This window comes from Sinocyclocheilus anshuiensis, unplaced genomic scaffold (genome assembly GCF_001515605.1).
Source record: "Sinocyclocheilus anshuiensis isolate Anshui unplaced genomic scaffold, SAMN03320099.WGS_v1.1 scaffold1237, whole genome shotgun sequence".
Lineage (NCBI taxonomy): Eukaryota > Metazoa > Chordata > Actinopteri > Cypriniformes > Cyprinidae > Sinocyclocheilus > Sinocyclocheilus anshuiensis.
Window position 1 is genome coordinate 29161 of NW_015553581.1, and position 15040 is coordinate 44200.

Here is a 15040-nt window from a genome sequence, read left to right on the forward strand (position 1 = left end):
GATTCTTAGTTCAAACACACCTTTGTAAAAAGGTGCAAATGATACCTAATGTATCAATTAATAAGACTAAGTTTGAATACTTGCACGTCTCATCTGTCTGAAAGAGAGGTTTGATGCAGTCCAACGGTTCAAGTTGATCTTTGCTGAAGTTGGTTGATGAAAAAGAATCAGTTTGCGTCAGAGAATCTTGGTGAATGGAAAAGTCAAGGCCGAAGGCCTGGCACAAAACTTAGGATGTCCTGGAGTGTTGGAGCTCACATCTTCTCAAAACCTAACAGAACCACCGACTCAGGGCGGGTCCCTGGTGTGAGGCCTTTTTAAGGTCTCGGAAGATTCACGCCTCTCAAGAGGGGCTTGTCCAATGAGAAAGACGGAAATTCCAAGCGGGAGGGGGCAATTGCTGGAGGGTTTTACGACCCTTTGTGTGAGGGCATGGTAATTTGCAAATGGAACTTGAATCGAAATTACTAAAGATTCTCAGGACACTAATATATTGCCTATGTACCAACATATAATATACACGCTCGTTTAGATCATCAGAAGGCGAATTCATAGATACTAAACATGGTAGGATTACATATAGGTATGATGACAGGAATGAGTGGTTCCATCATAAGCCTGCATAAAACAGTATAAAATCTCAAAGACAACATACACAGTGACCTGAAGGATATGTGTGTTCATTCAAAGAAAGGTTTTCCTATGGATTAATTAGGGAAGAGTCCATTTCTACTGTGCACTGTGTCTCTTCCTATGGAAAAGGCAGTGATTTTCCCTGCTCACATTCCTCTGGGTCATAAAACCAGTGGTATCAGCATTAGTTGCCATGGGGACCAGGGGCCTGTTCGGCTTTCCTGGGGTGTTACGCATTTCGGGGGAAGGGTCCATAGGTCCTCATATGGCTTGTTAACTGAGGGGTGTTACAGAGGATTTGTTAAATATAGCTAACAAAATATATATTGTGTGTTTGATTGGTCCAGACGCTACAGCACACACATGGCAACATGGCTGCCGCAGGCTCTCGAGCCTGCAAACTTCCACTTCCATCTGTTCTTCACAAAATTATTGAAAAAGAAACAGGGTGAGACAAGGTGGTCGGGGGGAAATCTCTCCTCAAGCCAAGCATGTATCCTTGTGATGACAGACTGCTGGAGGCTGAGCATCATAGCAAACAATGCTGTTTGATTCATAACAAGAGGCCCAGAGCACTGGCTGAAGGCCATCTCATGCTGAGAGCTGGGAAATGTACACAAGATGGATGACACAGAGTGACCAGTAAATACTGCATGAACAATGAACCTTTGTGGAAGTGAGTCACTTAGGACACCCTTGCTTTTAGTTCAGCTCTCATAATTATATTGCCGGCGTTCATGGCATACAAACTCACATTTTTCTTTGATCTTATCAAAAGTGCATGCATTTGGGAACTACATAGAAGACAGAGATGAAAAATATAAGCCATACATTTAGCCAGCATGCAACTAGGTTTATGAAATTGCATCTTCGAATGATAACGCTGCAGGACAAAGACCATTTAATCATACTCAATGTAGAGAAACATTTTATTTTGGAGAGTAACTTCTACCACCCATCCAATCGACTTGGCAGCGTTTTTGGCTTCTGAATGAATTCTCCTCCTCTCATCGCTGTTCCTCCAAATCAATTGGATATATCATTTTTTTAAATCTCTTCATAACACCCTTCCCCACCTCTCATACGTGTCTGTAAAGGAGCCTGGGCCCTTAGTGAGGACGGCTATGGCTAAACGAACATATGACTGATTGGCTACAGAAAGAGTTCTGGCAGATGCACACACTTTGCGGCGAAGTCTACGAGTCCACATTCCCCTGAGTCGGTGCCACTTGTCATTCAGGTGATCAGACAGGGGAAAAGATAATGTCATATCTGAAGTCAGCCCATAAATCAGCTCACAAACTCTTTTAGACTTCCTTTCAGCTCATCTGATAAACATTAGTATCTGCTATCTGAGTACAGTGGGTTCTTGTAGCACTGACAGTCTCATAACCTGAACAATTATCAGATAAAAGAAGCATTTCAAAAATGTTTTCAGGGTTTGTAAGTGAAAACAGCTCTAAAAACCACAGAGACATCAAACAGTCTTTCTCCAAGGACATAAATGCAGGCTCAGAGTGCGTTTAGATGTGGAATGGTGAGGACTGTGACCTTCTCCACGAGCAGCGGAGGACTAGAGACAGCAGCTGGTTGGTAAGAGGGTACAGCTGCCCGCATCCAGTGCAGTCAGATGTGTCAATCAGAGACTCAGTGTTCCACATAGTGCAATTTCCTATTTCAGTGATGGTGAAAAACATGTATATTAAAGTCAAATCATGGGAAATGGGTTTTTTAAATCAAACCATTTTATGTCCTAGACGTACTATAACAATCACAAGTTCCCCCCTCAGTCCACCAAGACCATATACTGTATGGAAACTAACCCATGAATACATTAACATGTGACTGAACACATTTACATAATACAACTACTCAGTTATCAGGAACTTGGCCCTGAGGAAACAAAAACAGTATGCAGAATTTTAATGTGAATTTGAATATAAAATTTAGGTAAAGAAACTTTGTCAAGACAAACTTTAAAAAAATGGCTTGACAAAGCCTTGTTTGAAAATGTAAAAAAACTTAAAAAAATGTACTTCAAGAGGTTTATTATCCTATCAATCTGTCTACTAATGTTTGATTCTAAACATGTACTTTTCAATTCAAAAGATTTGGGGTCATTAAGTGTTTCTTTTTTTTAAAGAAATTAATACTTTCATTCAGCAAGGAAATGGTAAATTGATCAAAAATGACAGTAAAGACGTGTAATGTTACAAAAGATTTTGATTTCAAATAAATGCTGTTCTTTTGAATTTTTGAACAACTGTTTTCAACATTGATAATAATTAGAAATGTTTCTTGAGCAGCAAATCAGCATAATAGAATGACTTCTGAAGGAGTAATGATGCTGAAAATTCTGTTTTAGCATCACAGGAATAAATATTATTTTGAAATATATTACAATAGAAAACAGTTATCTTAATTTGTAATTAAAATCGTACCATCCACTAAATTTTGAACAGTAGTGCGTGTGTATATACTATATATAAAGTCCTACTCAATATCTTTACAAATATACAAAAATTTGAAACGATTGCCAAGAAACCCCACACCTTTGCGCAAGAAACCTTGAATAACATTGTAAGTGAGCATTATATAAATGTTACAAAATTCTAGAATAAGGCCCCTTTTAAGATTTTGGAACTGTGGACAAATTATGGTTGTTTTCTCAGAGGTCGCAATGAACATTTATCAGTTCAGTAACCAACAATGAACAGAAATTACATAAACTCAGATAGAGATGAACTCTGGAGTGAATATAATTGGAAAACCATCCTATTGCTTTCCTTTGCAGATCCACTGATATTTTTGCTCTTTGTTCAGGTAACCTGTGGTTATCGCTTTCCTCATTTTTTGTATACTTCTTTCTCTCAGCATTTTGAATTTGTGCACAATGACAGCGTGAGGTCTCACAACCAAGAAAATAGGCTCCCATTTTTCCTCTTCTTTTTTTTCTTTCTCTCTCTCTCTCACACACTCTCAGACACACAGAGTCCTAGAAAGTGCAGGACTCAGTGGTGTCCCACTTATTGTCAAAGGCCTGAGGGACCCAGGAATCTTGAAAAGATAGACACTGCTCATCTTTTTCTCGCTTTATCTTTCTTTCAATAATCTCTTTTTATTGTCCTTCTCTGTATTTCCTTCTAACTCCATTTCTCTCCTTTCCACTTGTTATTTCTGTTCTTAGTCACTTTTTCTCTGATTCTTTTATCCTTGCTGACTTTTTCCAAAGCAGTATCTTGCTGCCATTCCAGTGACAGGAACGGGAGGCTGCTGAGATGAAGATAAATGGGGAAGCTCAGGAGGGGTGAGCGTTGACATTTGAAGCTTTTGACATTAAGAAGGGATCAGCTTTTCTGACTCAACTTGTTTGGTACTTTTACTCATTAATTTGGCTGAGAATATTGAGTTTTAATGTGTGGCGTGTAAATGACTCAGAACTTCAAGCTCCATCATCACCAGCACATCTTCATATCAGATGTCTGAATGCTATTTAAACTAATAACACACAAAAGAGACAGAACATTGAACTAGAGCATCATTATAAAATAAATAGATACACATTATTCAGTAGAGTGGTATTTCTATCAGCAGGGAAAATCTTATTAAGCTTAAAGCTTTCATTAAATGCGCACTCAGTAATTTCTTTTCATTCTTGAAAAGTTTTACACAAAAGAAATGAACGGTACCAAGGATGTCTGTAATACCTAAAGAGGGCCATCTGTTTGTATTTCCATTCATCTCAATGCCTGTTGCTCTGCCGGCACAGAACCCCTAAAATCACAGTATGTGATTTGAAATTTAACAGCTATGCTCTTTTGTTCTCATTTATGCCATGAAATTTTAAAAAATAATAATAATAATAATCTTTGGACTTCCACAGAAGAAAGTAAGTCCAAATAAAAGAATCAGTCACTGGAAAAACAACTACTATAAAAATACACGCAACGTTTATCAAACATGTAATATTATGAAATGTAATATATACAATAACATGTAACAAAATGTAATAAAATATATTATGAAATATTTGTGGTATAAATGTTTCTGGCAAAAAAAATAAGTGAAGGGGTTGATTTTGAGCAGCTGACATTATTATATTTTTTATAAATAGTTTGATATACATAATCCTTATTATTTACAAAATAAATGGACATGCAACTACACTAGTAAATGTGGTGTATAAACTATTTTCACTCAGAAATTGCTAGTAAATTTCACAAACAATTACAAAGAAACAGAAAGTAACATTGCATTAAAAGTGAAGATTTTAAGTAGACCGACTGAAACAGTATTTTCTCGTAAAATATTTTCAATTTTTTTTTTTATTTTACATTACAACTTCAAAAAGTCATTTTTACAGTGTATGATTATTACTGATATATTGTTAGTTTTGACAGAACAAAAGCACAGCTGTAGGAAACAGTTTTCTAAATGCAGTTAAATTCAGTTAAAGTGTTGCTCTATGCAACAGTCATTATTCACAAATATTTAATCACTAAATGCTGTGACTGAATCAAGCATTCAGTCCAAATCTGTGAAAATGTAGGTTTAACTGTAGATTAGTTAAAGTGCAAAGGTTCTACTTTCCTAATACTACATCAACAAACAAGAGCAAGTCAACAACCTGCAGCCAAGTTTGGCACTATCTCCTCTCAAAATAACAATGCTCCCTGCATACCCACGGCTGTCAACATCAGAGCGTAATCCTGCTTGACAAGAGCATAGACTCTACGTGACGCTTCATTCACATTCCAGTCCCATCATATCACGGTCCCTGCAAACACCTGAGAGGAATCTCTGTGCAGGGCCCCGGTTCAGGAGCGCCGGTCAGCAGCCAATGTGTGTGCTGATAAAGTCCGCTGATGTTTGCGCATGGCTTAACCTGCATTCGATGGTCAGACCATTTTTTTTAAAGGCATCATGCTGTATCATTCAGTGGAGTCTGAGCAGGGCTGACAGGGCCACAGAGGTTCTGTGAGCTGTGATTCAAACTCTCTCACCTCCTGTGTGATGCCCACCTCACGTCTGTCAGTTCATTTCATCCCATAGACCCCCACAACCCCTCTTGCATTTCTAACACATTGACAATTTTTTTAAAGCATAAATCTAACAATACATTTAATAATAAAAATAATAAAATGATACATTTTTGTAATAATAACAACAAAAATAATTGGGCTACTAATAATAATTATTAATATGTATTTTAAAGTATTTTAATAATGTATTTTAAGTCTAAATAAATAATATGAATTTATAATTATTTATTAAATATACTCAATAATAGTAAAAAAAAATAAACTATGATTATAAAATAATTACAATAATAATTATTATTAATATTTATTAAATATACTCAATAATAGTAATAATAAACTATGATTATAAAATAATTAAAAAGTATTGTTGTTATTATTATTATTATTATTACCACCTTATGAAAGATTGGTTCGCAAGTAAATTTCTTAGTCCTCATTCCCCCTCCACACTGGGAACATGAGGAGAATGTCTTTTAATATTAACGTATTTTAATAATAATAATAATAATATTAGACTTTAAAAACAAAAACATCAAGTGAAACATTGTTTGAAATTATCTTACGAAAGTTCAGTTCTCAAGTAAATTTATCTTGTTTAGATATTTGTTTAGATAAAAACAAGACAAAAATCTTGATTAAAACAACATTTTTTGGCAGCGTTCTTATCCTTCATTCCCTCTCCACACTGGGAACATGAGGAGGAAGTCCTCCATCAACCACCATCAACAATCATGGAGAACCTCAAAGAATACTTCAGAATGACCATGGCACTCTCGTGAATTAAAAAGCCATTTTATCATCAAATGGCTACATCCAAGAGATCTAAAAACTCTCAAATCATGGAGAAACTCTTGAAGAATTAGTCCATGTCTGAATGTGATCTGGAATAAGAACGCTTTGCATGAAGAACCCTCCGTCCTTATTTTGATCTCCTTAGAGCCAAATGAAAGCAAGACTATTCAAATGTGGCAGGAAAGCCTTTGCAATGCGTTCACACACATCCGCACCAAACGCCCAGGGCTGAAAGCATCAAGTAAAACCACAGCACCAGCGTGGTATTGATCCTTCACACAGGCTGTTGCTCTTAAGGGAATTGATAAGAAGCATTTTGAAAGAGAAGTAAACCTTGATGATTGTAGTTGGGAGATATTATCATTGATTTTTCCGGCCCTTATTCCATTGTGTGCCAAATAAAGAAGCATTTCATTGCACGGTGGCTCTCCTCTTCCCTTATCCCACTCCAAGTTAATTCACCTCCTCTCATTAAATAGTCCATACTGCTGTGGTCTTTTCACTGGAGGCGCTATTGATATGCACCCTGCCCTGTGAGTCTACACACCCAGACTATCCAATATCAGGTTACTTTTCTGCAATGCTGCATTTCCAGAATTTAATTAAAACTATAAATTAATAAGTCTAATAGGACCTGCATAAATCCTATTGCACAGCCAAGGTCTCCCTTAATTCCTTCCGGATCTCTTTAATAAAAGATTACAGTGACTAAGAGGGCTTGCATCCTGACGTGTTTTGAACTAGGCTGCATGTACTTCTCAAAGCGGGATGTTTATGTCTGATGCTGCGTCAGTGCCAGGGAGTCAGTCAGCTGATGAGGTTTAAAATGGCACTATTATACTGGAGACTTAATTAATAATGTCAGCTGTGCAAATTGTCTCCATTAAAATTACAGTAATGCACAAGCACTTTTCAAGATCATATGTGCATCTATCATATCTTTAGGCATAAACAATAAGTTGTTCAATTCAATTCCAAAAGCCCCGCACATTTAACAATCCCATATCCCATGTGTGTGTAATAAAATACTTTCAAATGAATAAGTCAAAGTTTACAGTAGTTTGTAAGTTATCAGAAAGATAAACACTGCTCCTACGGATCAAACCCAATAAATGCGCTACTTCTTGAAGACAAAAAAAAAAAAACGTAGAGTTACTTATGCTTAAAGAAAATGAATAAATGAACACACTGCCATCTAGTGGTCAGCATCCCATCTTAGTTCAAATCACTGTAGGTTCAAGCTTGAAAATGCATGCGAGTAGTGTGGCTGTTTTCTTGAACTGCTGTACATCCAAAACAAGAGTAAATGTTTCTCTGAAAACATTGTGTTCATGTGTTGCTATGTTTAGGTGAACATTCAAGTTCAAAGGGACCAAAAAGCATAAAGAAATATTTGTAGAAACGACCATATAATTTGCGGTTCTTTTTTATTTGCTATTAATTCAGAAAGCATTCACTCAGAAAAAATGAAAATATTGCATCGTGATCGGCCCCTGATGTCCTGTGAGGTCAATGAAACCCTGAGAGCTTCAATAGCATACCAACCACTACACCTTCATTTATGCATGAAAAATAAAAATAAGCCACAAACAACATGCCACAAAAATAAGCCTGTTTCAAGGTTAGTTAAATCATGCCTCCGGTAGAAAAACAGCAGTAATCAGGATGGATTATATCTGAAGCAGGCCCAGGGGTACCGTGCATCTCTGAGCATATCACCTGAGCTGTGCACTGGCAGTCTCTGACAGCAAGGGTCATCCTCACCTCCAGAGAGCCGCTCAGTGTCACCTTGTGTCACCTTGTGCTGAGCAAGCACTCAGCCATGTGTCTGATCTGGGATCCAGCTGGCTACCCTGCCTGACCTCTGCTGCCTGATCAGAGCGAGGTTCAGACACCTGAAACAAGTCTCAGGGTCATCTGGAAGGTCAACGAAAGAGTCAGAAAAATGCTCCATCTACAAGTCTTAACCTTTGAGTCTCGAACCAAAGCTCAAGAAATAATCTACAATAAAGGCTAAAGTTATATGTCTAAAGTTTGGGTCAAGTTACAAATTACTTGCAGCCAAAACTTACATATTGGATTCTATTATACGTGACACATTTGAAAACAGAATCTAGTGCAAATAAGGCAAGACCATATAAAATCAATAATACATGTATCCAATATGCTGAGCTGTGAAAGGGTTTAAGCAGTGAAGGCAATGCACACCAATTTGTTCTTATTAGCACATCTCACCCCATATGAAATGAATTTCAATTTATTTTATGTTGAAGTACATGCTGCAGCTTTATAGGGTTTTTTTTTGGACAAGCCCTAAGGCCCCAAGCTAGAGTATCGTTCCCTAAAGTAGTTACCAATCTTACATGTACACAACACACAAATAGTTTTATAGCTGCTATATTTTTAGAAGGCATTCAGATTGCCGTCTTCTCTCACATTGCCAGAGGGTTTTTGTCCAGACTTCTATTTAACAGCAACATGTTTTTCTTTAACTGCTGTATACAGCAGGGTTGTGTGGCATTCAGAAATGAACCGAGATTTGTTTTTTGTTATATTGTATTTTAATATACATTTACATTATAGTTGTAATTTAATTTGAACTGAGAATCAAGATTCATGAACATGAAATGGGGCAAATTCTTAATTTTGCCCAACCCTGCTACTCATTAAGGAAAGATGTAACAAGATGACTTCAAAAAAATTTTTTTTTTAATTCACACTTTAAATGTTTCATTGCAAACCCTCTGCGTACTTTCCAAGTCGAGTCTCAAGTCCTCAAAATTGTGTCAGGTGTCTGACACAAAGACAAGAATAAACTGAATCAAACACTTATTCACAATATTTGTATGACCGTTTTGGAAACAGCCTGCATTTGAGGGGGAAAAAAATAAATCACCAGATGCTCATTAATTTATGATGCCATGCAACAGTCAACCGCTTACTCATCAAATAATACCAAGTCCAAATCTTCAGCCATGAATTTGCCCATTTGTTTTAAATTGGATGACGTTTCTTCCAGATTACGACTTCCACATTATGGACATAATCAAATTACACAAATGATTTTTTTAGATGACACAAATAGTAAATAAATTTGCCTACTGTAAATTTAACAAAATCAATAATTGTATCCTACTAAAGGCAAAAAAAGTCTCTGAAGGAGCTATTTTGTGTAATTTTTGTTATAACCTCAATATTGCCTAGTTAATAATTTAATACAAATACTTCATACATAACTACAGAAAACAAACTGCAGTTTCTAATCAGACAGTGTTTATTAAAGAGTAGAGGCATTTTCAAATTCAGACATTTCTAAAAAAACTGATTCTGTCCCATTAAAATAACTGATAAAGTTATTGAAAACCCACAAAAACCTAAAAACAGAGGTATATAACCAAATGAAAAAAATCCTAGATTAAGGCCTTGATCTCAAAAAGCTGCAGGTGTCAATGATATTCTTATGAGATCCATTCTTATACATAAACAGAGAAAGCTGATCATAACCATGAATTATGTCAGGCAAGAATTTCAGATTTTCTACAATAGGGTCCCGTGAGGAAGTGTGTCATGATTTGGATCCTTGAATTTCCAACAGAACTCTCTTTTGGCATGTTTGTTAAGACCTGAAACACTTAATGCTTATGATTAAGTTGGTAAGTCTGTATGATTTTGAGGACAGACAGGAGGGACTAACTTCAAAACACACAACTCCAAACCCAGCAGCTGAGAACAGTCCATGTGAAACACTCAAGAGTCCATCTTCCGTAAAACAGCACGCAAAGTCAATTAATCCGCAAAGAAAGTGCTTTTCTATTCACTCAGTGCTTGTGCTCAGAAAACCCAATGTCAGTTTTTAGAGCAATGTCAACACGTCAGAGGCTGTTGATGGTCTCGGAGCTTTTTCATCAGGACCCTGTGAGTGAAAGATTACCATCCAAACATATACTCCACTGCTTTTGATACAAAACTCTCATCCTTTTTTGGCGTCTGTTGATCTGACACAACCTACAAATCAGAACAAAACAAAAAAGCAAGCACTTCACAAATTGTTCTATTAAATAGTTTTTCCTTACAGCACATTTCAATTCGTTCCAGTAACTAGCCTTTTAAATAACATTTGTAAATCTAGATTCTAATACACCAATTATTGTTAATATTCCCACCATTATATTTCCATTATTCAAAATAATACAGAAATTACTTTGACAAATATTGCAATTTGAAATATGAAACTTTTGCTACTGCACAGATATCCAAATGGCAAGAAGAAGAAAAAAATCACAAATATATCAGCTCATGTTCAACCGGGTGAGACACCCATTATCTCCAAATGTAGGTTTTGACTAAGTTCTACTGTCAATATAAAGTTATTCAGACTTGGTTTTGCACATTTTTGTAGTAATAATAATAATAATAATAATAATAATAATAATAAGAATAAGAAGAAGAAGAAGAAGAAGAAGAAATTTCATTATTGATATTTTTGCCCAAATTAATTTGTAACCCTTGCTGATAACCTTTGCGTTTCTGTGTGTAGTTTTATAATATGCTCCTCCACTCTTAAATAGCAAAAATAGTTGTTGTTTTTTAAAGCTTTTAAAGACACTGCCAGTTTTATTTCAATTAATTTGTTCAGCACTATTCGTGTGGTTTTACCAGCAGTGGGTGGGTGGAAGGTTACTGGTCAACTATACCTGGTAGTCACTGCTGGATGCTTTGTAAGCGGCACTGAGGGGTCTCATGACAGATCGGGGAGTTGATAGAGGGTGACTGGGGGTGCCGGGAGCCTTCACTGGAGGTGTGAACACAGAACTGGAAGTGCTGCTCTTGTCTGAACTCTCCATTACACTCTGACAAAAAAACAAAACAAAAAAAAACACTCCCAATGTAACATTACCACTGTTGCAATTACAACCAAGAGACTTTTACATCTATCATGCTCGTCTTCACAAGGGAATTACTGCTTTTCTGCTTCCTACCCAAGCGCCAACCTTCCGGTCTCTCTCTTGAAACCAACACGGAAGTAACTTAAATGCCAATTCATCGACTGGCCCCTAGAGACTGGCTCCAAAAGGGAGTCAATCCCATAGACCCCCCCCCCCCCCCCACCCCTTATTAAATTGCCTGGTTTCAGCAACCAGCTCCATCCACGTCCCACCTCTTTGCCCATTTTCGGTTATCCAGGAGTGATGCGTGGTGACGCGCTGCTAAGATGGCGACGGTCCGCTCCGCCCGCTTTAGGCTTCAAAAATGCTCTTCAGAAACCTACGGGTGATGTCATGGACACTACGTCCATGTTTTTTTACAGTCTATGTTCTTACCTTATCGATACACGGTTTGACGCCAATCATTATGGCTTCTCCAAATATCTTTCCATCTTTACTGAGAGCTTTTCGTGCCTGCAGTTTAGACTGATACTGAACGTGCATCCAGTTGCCTGAATTAGACGTCTGTAAATGAAAAAACTTTTATGGAATACAAATCATACATAAGCCAGTCTACAATGCTAAAACTTTGCCTGTACTTACCACATGTTTTAATATGTTTCCATACTGTGAAAACTGTAAAAGGATGTATGATGCAGAAGCTGGAGGGAACCTGTGTACAAACAAATATAAAATTGATGCCATGTAGACATGGCCGCCATATAGCCTGACGCATCATATTTGTACTAATTATGTAATACAATGGAACAATAAAATAAATAAATACATGATCTAAACACACCCAAACACTGTGACCCAGGTGTCATCTAGCTGGTCTTCCGAGGACAGAGCATCTCCTTGTGTGAAGAACGGATCTACTTGAGCAGGGGAAAGTGTTGTTTTCCTCTGCTGCCCCACGGGGCTAAATAAATTAGACACTATAAAACAAAAATACAAAAATAAGCATATTTTTAAGTTTTTAAGACAGAGCACCGTCCTCATTTAATAAGTAATTAAACAAATTATATTTACCTGTTCCTGGTGTCCCTGGTAGACCAGACAATGGTGTGCGCACTCCAGCAAATGGCTGTAAAAAAAAAAATTAAAAAAAAGCAAATAAATTAACAATAACAAAAAAATTTCAAGTGTGTACTTGCTTAAACCTATGCTCACACAAGCAATAGTAATCAAAACACAAGGTCTTATTCACTAATTGGCCTTGCACACAAATGAAGTCAACATACAAACGTTTTCACAAACAAATCATAATTCACCAATAACTTTTGTGCTAAAATTTATTCTAAATTTTTGAGGGAAAAAAAAATCTAGGAACAACAAGCAAACATTACATACTCTAGGTGGCCTTACATCCATGTTGAGATTATATTTTCAATCCATGGTGGATTTTATATTTTCTAATCACGATTACAATACAGATGCCACAATTACATTATCATTCAAAGCGACAATTAATCGTTCATAGTCCACATATTATTCTGAGAGCTTGTGTGTGTATGTTTTTCTTTCTACAGATTATCTTAAGTGCTTTTTCATTGTTTTAATTTATAATACCATGAATATTTGTACTTTTTTTATATTTAAAGAAACCAATCCAATGTATAGTTGACATTTGAAGCTTAATAATATAGAAAAGCAATAAACGTTTTTCAGTTAGAGTGTTTATATATACAGTTTTTCATATAAAAATATGGCATGCGGTTGCTTCAAACAATGGTATGAACATCATTCAATGTAAACTGTGATAATCGTAATTAATAATCACAATTACAATTTCAAGGGAATAATCGACAATTATGATTTTTGTCATAATCGTAAAGCCCTATAAAAGGTGTTTATTTTGTTTGAACTGGTTTTGAGGATGGCATTCAAGAACGTTATGTTTGCTGAGAGTGACGAAAGGATGGAAAGAAAACTTGTAGAAAGCCCTTTCATGGAGATGATTGGACATTTCTTATGCAAATTACTAATATTGAGCATGTGGTTGCTCATTTAAAATACTCCAAATTCAATAATGTTAAATCAAGGTTAAAAACAAATTCATGTGTTGTGTATTAGGCATATTTTAGTTCATACGTTCTCCTGTGTGTATAAATCTGGATAATACATGCAGTATTAGTAAACAATATCAATTATCCTTCAGTTAATTTCCTAAATAAAGTTTTCAAACTCCCATGATATATCTGATGAGGGCTGGTCGTTTCTCTTCCGTATTAGGGATTCAATAATTAAACCTTTTCAGTGGCCGGTTGCATAAAAGACTTAGACTTGTTACATAAAAACTGACTGAATCCAAAAAATAATTTGTTTGCACTTCTCACTTGTTTGCGAGCAGCAAGAGGTGACATTCCCACACCGGAGCCGTTTAGGTCTTCATAGATGCTTCTGACCGGAGGGGCTCCACTCTTGTCTTTAGGCGTTGGGACCACCGGCTGTGGAGGAGACCCACCTGATGGAGGAGAGAGCATCAAATGTCTCACCAAGTAACTTCTGTGCCATTTTGGACATATTCATAATTCCTTATGGCATTAGAAAAATGCAGTAAAAGGATAATAAGTATTTACCTGCCAGAAGAGGAGATCTTGTTTCTGACCCACCCCCTGTCAACCCAAAAGACCTGGGTTGAGGTGTGACCGGTGCAGGCAGGTCTCCCATCAGAAACCCAGGTAAAAACTGAGCCCCAGGCTTGGGGGAGCTTGGAGAGCCGAGTGTCATTGGTTCAATGCCTGTTATTATACATCAAAAAGGTAAATTCGGTGTTAATAATAATTGCTAATTACTGTCTAAATCCATATACGGGCAATCAGGAGCATATACAAATAAATGCACTTTCAGTGGTTTGTCACTTTATTTTAAATATATAAAAATACCCGCATACGCTGATATTGTATAACGTTAGTTGTTCTAAATCTGATAAAACGCATGGCTTTATGCTGTATTGTAAGTTACCGGTCACATGAGCACAGCCACAATTACGCACGTCTCTACAAACTCAACCTACATATCAATATACAAACATATGACTGCTGTAAAACACGAACACTTACTCTGGATGTCCATACTGGGTCACTAACACGGCAGCCACGGAAAGAAGATTAGTCCTGCTTTACCAAATAAACGGGAGCGCAAATGTTTTTGAACAAGGCGGAAGTTGCGTGTGCTCTTATGGCACAATCGCGCTCCACTTCCGCTTTCACGACACCAGCGCGCGCTTCTGTTGCGCCTCAGCAGGAAAGAACGTGAAACTGATTTTTAGTTTTGGAACCATATTCCGGGCTTTTACTTTCTCTCACCTCGATTATTGTAATGCCTTTTTTTGCTGGTTTAAGTAAGAAGTGTATGGATAAACTAAAAGTGGTGTGAAATGCTGCAACTGGATTGTTTTAGGTTCAGGAGAAGACATGTTAACACTGTCTGCCCATTAAGTAACGTTACATTATTAATTTAAGGTCCTTTTTTTAGTGTTTTTCAAGCTCTGACTGACAGAACACCGCCATACATTTCAGAATACTGCCAAATACGTTCTAAATTGGTGTTTCACATTTTTAAAAGCAACCCTGCAGGCATGATTTCAATTTATCTTTTGATTAATAGGCCTACATTTAATTCTTTATTTCTCTCTCTCTCTCT

At 36.8% G+C, this 15040-nt stretch overlaps 1 protein-coding gene across 1 annotated transcript; it reads right to left on the reverse strand.

The window, feature by feature from the left end:
• Positions 1-9743: 9743 nt before the first annotated feature.
• On the reverse strand, positions 9744-14580 carry LOC107668364 (nucleoporin NUP53-like). The gene is made up of 9 exons (XM_016460206.1): positions 14458-14580; positions 13975-14136; positions 13732-13859; positions 12425-12479; positions 12195-12330; positions 11996-12065; positions 11789-11917; positions 11162-11317; positions 9744-10472 (listed from the first exon to the last, which is right to left on the reverse strand). The coding sequence occupies exons 1-9, from the start codon at positions 14468-14470 to the stop codon at positions 10395-10397; spliced, it is 927 nt and encodes a 308-aa protein (XP_016315692.1). The 5' UTR covers positions 14471-14580; the 3' UTR covers positions 9744-10394.
• Between the last annotated feature and the right edge of the window lie 460 nt (positions 14581-15040).